At 36.8% G+C, this 9,590-nt stretch overlaps 1 protein-coding gene across 1 annotated transcript; it reads left to right on the forward strand.

Annotated features, from left to right (window-relative positions):
* Positions 1 to 1,394: 1,394 nt before the first annotated feature.
* On the forward strand, positions 1,395 to 9,350 carry LOC143645298 (olfactory receptor 4A15-like). Its single transcript, XM_077114801.1, has 2 exons — positions 1,395 to 2,319; positions 9,328 to 9,350. The coding sequence occupies exons 1-2, from the start codon at positions 1,395 to 1,397 to the stop codon at positions 9,348 to 9,350; spliced, it is 948 nt and encodes a 315-aa protein (XP_076970916.1).
* The last annotated feature ends 240 nt before the right edge of the window (positions 9,351 to 9,590 follow it).

A 9,590-nucleotide genomic window follows, 5' to 3' on the forward strand; every position in this document is an offset into this window, starting at 1 on the left:
CTTACCACAGAATGTGTTTGTATGAATATTTTTACTACTGTTTTCTTTAGGAATTAAAATGATAGATTTAAAAGCACTTAAAATATTGACATGAAATTATTTTCCATTCTTCAGGCAAACCGAAGTTCAAATATGCTCTTTGAAGTCATGCCAGTAAATGAGAATCAAAATGTCGATTTAGTATTGCTATTTCACTTTTAAAATACAAACTGCAAAATGCTTATTTACACAGTGGACAATTGTGAATTTTTTAACTTTTAGTGTTGATTTAACATCTGATTTTTCCCCCACAAATTCTGCCAATGGTGGGGATTTGGATCTCTGTTTACAATCCAGATTCAGACTTCTTTTGGTTAAATGAAACTTTTGATATTCACTTTGAAAATTCCCCAAATTTAAAATACAGCTGTTTTCTGAAACACTGAGATAACATCGAATTTCTGCAAGCGTGGAAATAGTTTGTCTTGAAACATTTCAAGGCCTAGGGATGGTGCATTTATCTTGCTCTCCGTGTTTAATGAAATGTAATCAGTGCATGAAACTGTCACCTTTTAATTCACAGGAGAAGGTGCCACAACCCAGAAGTTGGTTTGAATGACTACCTCATTGTGCAGGTAACCCAGGAAATACATTCATACATAGGAAAACGAACAGGCTTTTCATTTTGCAAAGTAGCTAATGGTGTTATTTGGAAAGTCATAGTTGTAAAATTCTCTTAAGTAATTCTATGATAATCAGCCTTCTTAAGGATCCTTTGTGATTGAGAAACTATTGCTATCCTTTGTTCCTTTTGCTTTGTTTTATTTTACTTGTAACTGATTAGAACTCTTAGTCTACTTTAATTATCAACTCTATGTCCTTTGAAATGTAAATCTCTTCTCCAAAGTGTTTCTGACTTTGTGCCTGCTGCTATGCTTTCCTACAATCTTGAAAACTGTGGAATTGTTTAATATGTCTATTTGAGATTTCAAGCCTTTAAAAGATTCATCCACAATAAAATGTAGAAAATCATCTCCTTTATTAACTTGACAGCAAATATTAAGTAAACATTGCTCTATTTTTATATTAAATCTTATCACCTTTATGTTTGCAGATGTTTAACTATATGTGTAATTTTATTTTTTCCAGATATAACTCTATTTATTTAATAATCTGTCCACTTCCCACATTTTTGTCTAATTGCAAGTGTGTGTGTGTATTAGTCTGTAAAATCACTGAGGTTGGGGACCATGTTTTTACATCTGCTTTGTATTCTTAGAATCACATGCACTGTTGGAACATAATAAATAATATCTACTATTTGTTGAATGAATAAACAGAGTATCTTTAAATTTCATAGTCACTAGTCATAATTATATTTTTAGGTCACTTTGCCCTTGACCTGTAAAGTAAGGATGCGCAGAAGGACATCTGGAACCAGGAACAATGTGACTGAGTTTGTTCTGTTGGGGCTCACTCAGAGCCTCCGGGGCCAGAAAATATTGTTTGTTGTGTTCTTGTCCATTTACATTGTGACCATGGTAGGCAACCTACTCATAGTTGTCACTGTGGTGGTCAGCTCCACCCTGGATGCCCCCATGTACTTCTTCCTTGGCTACTTATCATTTATGGATGCTGTTTACTCTACAACAGTTACCCCAAATATGATTGTAGACCTACTCTATGAGAAGAAAACCATTTCCTTCCAAGCTTGTATGACCCAGCTTTTTATAGGACACTTATTTGGTGGTGCTGAGATTTTACTTCTGGTGGTCATGGCCTATGACCGTTATGTGGCCATCTGCAAGCCCCTGCATTATACGACAACCATGAACAAAAGGACATGTGTTCTGCTGCTCCTGCTGGCTTGGGTTGGTGGTTTTGTGCATGCTGTTGTCCAGCTTCTCTTTGTTTATGACCTGCCCTTCTGTGGCCCTAATGTCATCAACCACTTCATCTGCGACATGTACCCCTTACTAAAACTTGCCTGCACTGACACCTACATCATTGGTCTCACTGTGGTGGCCAATGATGGGGCGATCTGCGTGGTCATCTTTGCACTCTTACTTATCTCCTATGGGGTCATTCTGCACTCCCTGAAGGAGCTTAGCCAGGAAGGGAGGCGCAAAGCCTTGTCCACCTGTGGCTCTCACATCACCGTAGTGGTCCTCTTCTTTGTACCCTGCATTTTTATGTATGTGAGACCTCCTTCCACCTTTCCCATTGATAAGTCTCTGACTGTGTTTTACACTGTCATTACCCCTATGTTGAACCCCTTAATCTATACACTGAGAAATGCAGAGATGAAAAATGCCATGAAGAAGTTCTGGACCAGAAAAAGAAAATGAGATGGCAGAGACATGCATCAGCTATTTTCAAAGGAGAGCTAATTCTTTGAGGAAATCCATGTGTGATTATTTAATTGAAGTAAGTTTCTCAAGTTTAATAAATTGCACATGATGAAAAAATTCATTATATGAATACTATTAGTCATCAGTTTGTTCAAAATATATTTTTGATATTTTCAAGATTTCTTAGAGCAACATTTGTTCCTTTATTACTGTAAAATTCTGTTGAGATTATAGATTTATGTTCTATATGATTAGTTATGCTATAGTTAGTATACTGTAAATTTATTTTTGTTGATGGCAGATTTTCTCACATCTATTTCTTAAAGAAAGCTACTCATTTTTCATAATTATAGTACTCATCTGAGCTTTTAGAAAAGTAAAATAAGAAATAAACATACAAATGTGATTCACTCCTCTTCATACAAAGACAGCCCATACCAACAATTGAATAATACATTTCTTTTTATTTGTATCACAAGATATTTTAAATATATAGTTTTCTTCTTCTTGCCTAACAGTAAAGGTTGAAGAGGAATGAGACTTCAGCATTATAATATTAATCATAAGAAGGTTAAATATACAAAAAAAATTTGAACCAGGTGGCATGTAGAAAAATGACTAAAATTTACTTATTTTTTTTCCAACTGGGAAATCATATTATCTTCTCAAGTGGAACAACTTTGTTTGGTATTATGTTTTAATAAAAATGATGTACTAATCTTTCCAGATAGTTTAAAATATCTGTTGATGCCTCTGCTGCATTTCATGTCCCCATATTCTTTCCTATAGTGCTTTGTGGCCTCAAACAGGGCCCAGTCTGCCTTTCTTATGGAAAGTTAACACAATGCATAGGAATTCTGTAATTCTGAATGATATTGGCGAGAAAGGTGCTCACAACACAGTTTTCATCTGTACCCCACTCATCAATGTAACACATGTTATTAGGCCATAAAGAGGCTAGAATATACTGTTTTGTTTGACAGAAACTCAGTCATAAAATCTTTATGAAATTTTCTCTTTGAATCAGGCTTGAAATAAAATATTATCTACCGCTGATAAGGTAGGAAATGTGGTCAAAGCCTCTCATGGTTCCTGCCTCCACTATTTAGTCTGGTTTCATGAGTGAGATTTATGGGAGAATGGGTACTCTCCACTGATGAAACATGTTGCGTGAGCGATGTTGTGTCCTGATTTTTATGCCTACCATAATTGCATGGAGACTGCTTTTATCATCTAAAGTTCTGCCTCAACATAACATTATTCATGAAACAATATCAAGAGATATGATTATAAAGGAGTTTACTTAACTTAGTTCTCCACTTCTGTATACTTGGTTAATTTCCAGGTTTGTATAATTTTATCTAGTGTTCTTTCAGCTGTAAGGTCCCTGAAGGCAGTGAAAATTGCTTAATAGCCTTTATGTGGCTTATGCAATGTCTGGGATATAAAATCCACTCTACAAACTTTGTCAGTTACCAGTATCTTTTCTTCTTCTGAGTCAGAACTTTTACTGATGAATTTTAATGGATTCTTTTTATATTAAAGATATATATCACTGTTCTTTGATAGTTGCTTTATTTGTTGTAATTACTTTTTTTAACATAAAATTTATATTTTAATATTCTTTTACTATTTTCTTCTATCATACCATGCTTGGAAAGTTCCTTTTCCGTAGTGATTTTATGCATTTTGTTCTCTTCTTTATTTTAATAACTTTTCAAAAAATATTTTGCAACCCATTTAGAATTTATCTTTGTGTTGAGGAAATATTTAAGTTTATTTTTCCAAAACAGACAAAATATTCTGCTAACATAATTTGCTAATTATTAATTATTTTCAATAGTAACTTGAAATTCATCCTTTTAATTTGTCAAGTTTTAAATATCTATAAGATTAAGTCTTTGATCCATGTCTTATGTTCCTTAAATTTTAGGGGATTTTATTCCTCTGCCACCAACTTATTATTATCATTACTGTGCCATTTGAAGCTCTTATGCACTCTAGAAAAAGTGCATAATCCATTTTTTCCATTCTTTTAATCCATTCCTATGGGTGCAGACCTGTTGTGGGCAGGACCTTTTTATCAAACCACCTTAATAATTATTCAGTAAGTATCTGTGAAAAGCCCTTTGGTCTGATTGTTTGGTCCCCTTTGAGCTGCATACAAATCTTTCAAGTGCTGCGCATAATTTCTATGAACAGATGCCTTGTTCATACAGAGCATGGACTGGAAGTGACAGATAATGTGTGAATTGGAGGAAATAGGACTTCAAGAGCAAAATCATGGAAGTAGAGCTCTGCAACAAAAGGATCTGCTTGGGCCAAGAATGAGAACCCAACCATGCATGTGGAGAGGCCCAACCATGCACTTGGAGAGGCTGGGCCAACTTCCCTGGAGCTAGGAGAGGGAGGATTTATATTCCAATATTCAGGGAAAGTGTTCCCACCTCAAGGATAGGAAACATTGGAGCTTGTGCCTGCATTTGCAGAGAGCCTGGTTGCTACTCTGATGTTCATAGATGGTGGGTCCTGTACCTGAGAACTCTTAGAAGGCCTGGCTACTGCACAAGCATTTAGAAAGAGTGGGACTACTGCTCCAGCAGGCCTGGAGAACAAAGCATGGGTCCACAGATGACTCTCAGGACTTGAGACCAAGTGGAACTTGCCCTGTTGGGTTTTGAACTTGCCTGGGACTTCTGACCCCTGTTTTACTTCCAAATTCTTCTTCTGGAATGGGGACCTCTATTCTGTTTGTTCCACCATTGTTTCTGCCCAGGGTAGACCACACCCATAGCTGATGTTGATGAGTCCTTGCACTTAGTGTTGTTATTGACATGGGTTAAGGGTTTCATGATGTTATGATGGAATACCTGCACTTTGCAAATGGGATAAACATGAACTTGGGGGGCTTAGAGGGCAGGCTTTAGTAGGCTGAATTATCTACCCCAGAAAAAAACATATTCTTATTCTTAATCCATTCCTGTGGATGTGAACCTTTGGAAATAGGACCTTCACAAGGTGTTATTTTAAGTGCTGTTCTGATGAAAAGGAATGATGCTGGGCCATAATCCTATCACTGGGGCTCTATGAAGAGGAAGCTGTGTGATGCTGTAGAAACTGGAAGCCCACACAGCCCAGGAGAGAAAGGAAAGGACATTGCCATGTGACATGAAAGCCAAGGAGCTCAGGGCCGCTGGCAGCTGGAGCCGAAACCAGTCTGCAGGGAAAGCCTGCCTCAGCTGGTGCCTTGGCTTGGACTTCTTCTGGTGCCCACGCTGTGACCCGGTACATTTCCACCACTCAACCCACCCCACTGTGTGTGCGTGTCTCAGCAGCCTGGGGGGCTATAGCAAAGTCCTTCCAGCTTGCGCTGACCTCCTGCACCAAAGTCAATGCCACACCCTATAGATTTTTGTTATGGAAACACCTCACTTCCACGTTCCAATTATTGTTCATGATATCTTTTGCTTCATGACCTATGACTCCACGTTTTTGTGAATTTGCAACAACCGTTTTATTTTATCTCAAGATTTTGTGGGGCAGACTTCCAGACAGGGCTTGGCTAAGTGTTTCTTCTCCTTCATGTGGCATGGGCTGAGGCCACCCTGTGTTTTTCAGCAGATAGCTGGGTTGGCCTGAAGTGTTCAAGGCAGCTTAAGTCACATTCTTGGTGTTTCAGAAGTGCTGCCTGGGAGGGGTTATCTGGGCCCCTCTCTGCCATGACCAGCAGACCCATTGCTCAGTGTCAGGACTGAAGGAAGGTCACAGGGAATTGAGAAAGAAACACAACAGACAAAGATACAGTTGAAACTGGGACCAGGTGGGACTCTGAGCTCAGATGGAGACGCAAAGGCCCCAAGAGGTTCAGCAGGATCATAGGGCATGGTGGTAAAGAAAGTAAAAAATGTAACTAAAGAATGGGGAGGAAGCCTGAGCTGAACCATCTGCTTCCTTGTTACAGGATGAGTCAAAAAGCTACAAGTTTCCCAAGGCCTCCTTCCACCCCAGACTCAAGCAGCTTTGTAACACTTTGGTCTATTCAGGACATCAGGTGCCTTTTCACAGAGTGACAGCTTTGATATATCTCTGCAGCGAGCGTGTGACCTCTGTCTCATCCACACCCGACACCTCTCTCTTGCATTTCGGTGCAGGCTGTCTTCACAAGGCCTCTCAAGCAGGATAATCAGACTTTTTCCATGATGCTTCCAGTGGCAGCATATGGAAGCTTTAAGGCCAGTCACAATCTTCTGTTGGTCAAAGCAGTCATAGGGCCTGGCATATTTCAGCGAGGGGAGAAACAGAACACTTCATGGGGTGTGACAAAGTCATATTACAGAACACCATATGCCATGGGAGATACTGTTGCATCCAATTTTGGGAAAGCATAATCTTTCACACTTCCAAAAAACCATGCTTTTAATGTCCAGGGAAATGTAACGACATCCATCTACTCTAATGTTCTAGATATTGGGCATTTGGATTTTTCTCTTGATCATATTTGATTGAGGTTTGTCAATTTTGCTGTCAGATAAATAGCATAGTTTTTTTTCTCTTTTTCATGTTTTCTATTTTATTGATCTTTCCTCTTGACTTTTTTTATAAACTTTCTTCTCACTTTGACATTAAATTCCTCTTTATTCTAATTTTAAGCTAATGACTTAAATAGTTGCTTTTAAGCATTTATTTTTTTAATATAAGCACATAACCTATATATTTCTCTGTAAGCACTACTTTGGTTGCATTCCACACATTTTGACATGTTTTAGTTAGTGTTTTCTTCCAAAGATTTGCTTTTATCTTTTATGACATCTTTTGTGATTAATGGGCTCTTTACTTATTTATTGCTAGATTTTCAAATATTTGGGAGATTTTATAGATATCTATAAATATCTATAGATATCTATTTCTGCATAACTAATTATTTCAAAATTTAGTGACTTAAAGCAATGCACATTGATTTGCTCTAGTTTCTCTGCATCTACAAATTTGGCCCAACTTAGCTGGTCTCACAAGGATGTATTTGCTTGAGGGTCTTCCAAGCTGCAGTCAAGGTATCAGCTCAGCTCACAATATTTTTCTGAGTATGTTTTCTTCTTCATTTTCATGTAAGGCCTGATTGAGGAAGGTTTCATTCCCAAGCTAAGCTGCCTCACATGGTCAGCAGCAGGACTTAGCTTCTTGCAGGTTGCTGAATGACGGGCTTGGGTCCTCACTGGTGGTTGACTCAGAGCCACCTTTCATTCTTTGCCATGTGGACTTTCCCAGCGTGGTTCATTACTGAAAACACTCAAGAACATCCAGAGAGGGAAAAGTAGTGAGGCAGGAGTCAGCCTTTCATAACTTAATCACAGAATTGACGCCCTAACATTTTTATCCATGTCATATTTATTAGAAGCAGGTGATTAGGATCCATCCACCCTTAAGAGGAGAGGGTCACAGAGGGTCCCAAAACCCAGGAGTTGGAGGGGATCTCTGAACATCGTCTGTGACGCTGTCTACCATGATATATTATTGGTATTGATTTCTAATTTAATTCTGTTGTGTAAGTGGACATGCTCTATTCTTTGAAGTTGTCTGTTTCATAGCCAAGATAATGGTCTATTGTGAATGTTCGCTGTGCACTTGAAAAGAATGCATCTTCTGTGTTTGACGGGTGTAATATTCTGTGAATGTTAGTTTGGTCATCTTGGATGAGAGTTTTGTTCACATTTATTCTATAATTGAGTGTTTGTCTATTTTTTCCATCAATTCAGCGAAAGTGCTAGAAAATCACCCCATGATTGTGAATTAGACTATTTTTGCTTTTGTTTCATGTATATTGAAACTCAGATAGTGAATGTTTGTGCAGTTAGGATTATTATATATTCTTAGAAAATAAACATTTAATATTATGAAATAATCAAATAATCTTCTTCAAGATGAAGCCTTGAATTCTAGTTAGTTATTATTAATGTATCCATTTCATCTCTCTTTTGCTTAGTGTTTACATGGAATATATTTTACATTCTTTCACTCTCAAACCTCCTATTTTTATAAATAAATCAGATCTCTTTTAAACAGCAGATATTTAACCCTGTGTTACAATTCAAGATTATAATCTCTGACTTTTAATTGGAATGTTTAGTCTATTTATATTTCATGTCAGTATTGATATGCCTGAGTTTATTTATATCATTTTATTACATGTCTTCTATTTTTCCCATATGTTTGTTTTCTCTCTTTTTTTGTATTTTTATATCTCTTTTCCCAACTTCTTTTCACTCAGGATAGTATTTTTTGTATCTCATTATTTTACTTCTATTAGCATTTGCTCTGGAGACCTTTGTGTTATTATTTTAATGGCTCACATGACTCTAGATTGACAAGTCAAAATTATGTAGGGCAGACCACAAACTGGAAATTATGATTAAGGTTATACTGAAGACTGCCAAGTCCAAGCTCTTCAGGGCAGGATGCAAGCTGGTGCTGAAGTTGAGTCTGAAGTTCCCAAGGGAAGCAGACTGACTGATGTTGAGGGAGAAATTCTTCTTTCTGTTTCTGAAATCCTTTTTTCTAGGTCTTAAAACTTCCAATTGATTGGATGAGGATAATTCCCACATCACTGAAGGCAAATGTAACAATCAATGGATTACTGATGTAAATCCAAATGCAAAATACACTCATAGTAACAATTATGCCAGTGCTTGCCCTGACCAAATTGGACACAATAAATTAGACAAGATTACAAATGGGGTTAACCAATATGCTACATTATGCATCCTTAACATAACAATATTTAAAAAAATAGTATCAATGTTTTTACATACAAATTAAAATAGTTTCAAAGTAGAATTCTAAATACACCCCAATGCCCTTTGTGAAGTTGTTGTCATATATTTTGCTGCTATAAATGCTATAACTCATGAATATAATGCTATTAATTTGCCTTAAATAGTAATTAAAAAATTATTTAGGAAGGAAAAGTAGCTCCTATTTGCTTATATCATTTCTATTTTCTTCATTCTGTCATGTAAATCCTAATTTCAGTCTGATATTGTTTTCCTTCAACCTAAAGAATTTTCTTTTGCATTTCCACATATCTTTTGGCCATGCCTTTTTCCAGTCCTAATTTTTCTGTGAAAGTCTTCATTTTGCCTTCATTTAGCAAAAACGACTTTTGTTATTTATAAATTTCTAGGTTGATAATTATTTTTCTAATTTTAGCATGGCAAAGATGTCATTCCATTTCTATATCAGTGTTTCTTTGTATATAATGTTTTT

The sequence above is a fragment of the Tamandua tetradactyla genome, chromosome 8 (assembly GCF_023851605.1).
Source record: "Tamandua tetradactyla isolate mTamTet1 chromosome 8, mTamTet1.pri, whole genome shotgun sequence".
NCBI lineage: Eukaryota > Metazoa > Chordata > Mammalia > Pilosa > Myrmecophagidae > Tamandua > Tamandua tetradactyla.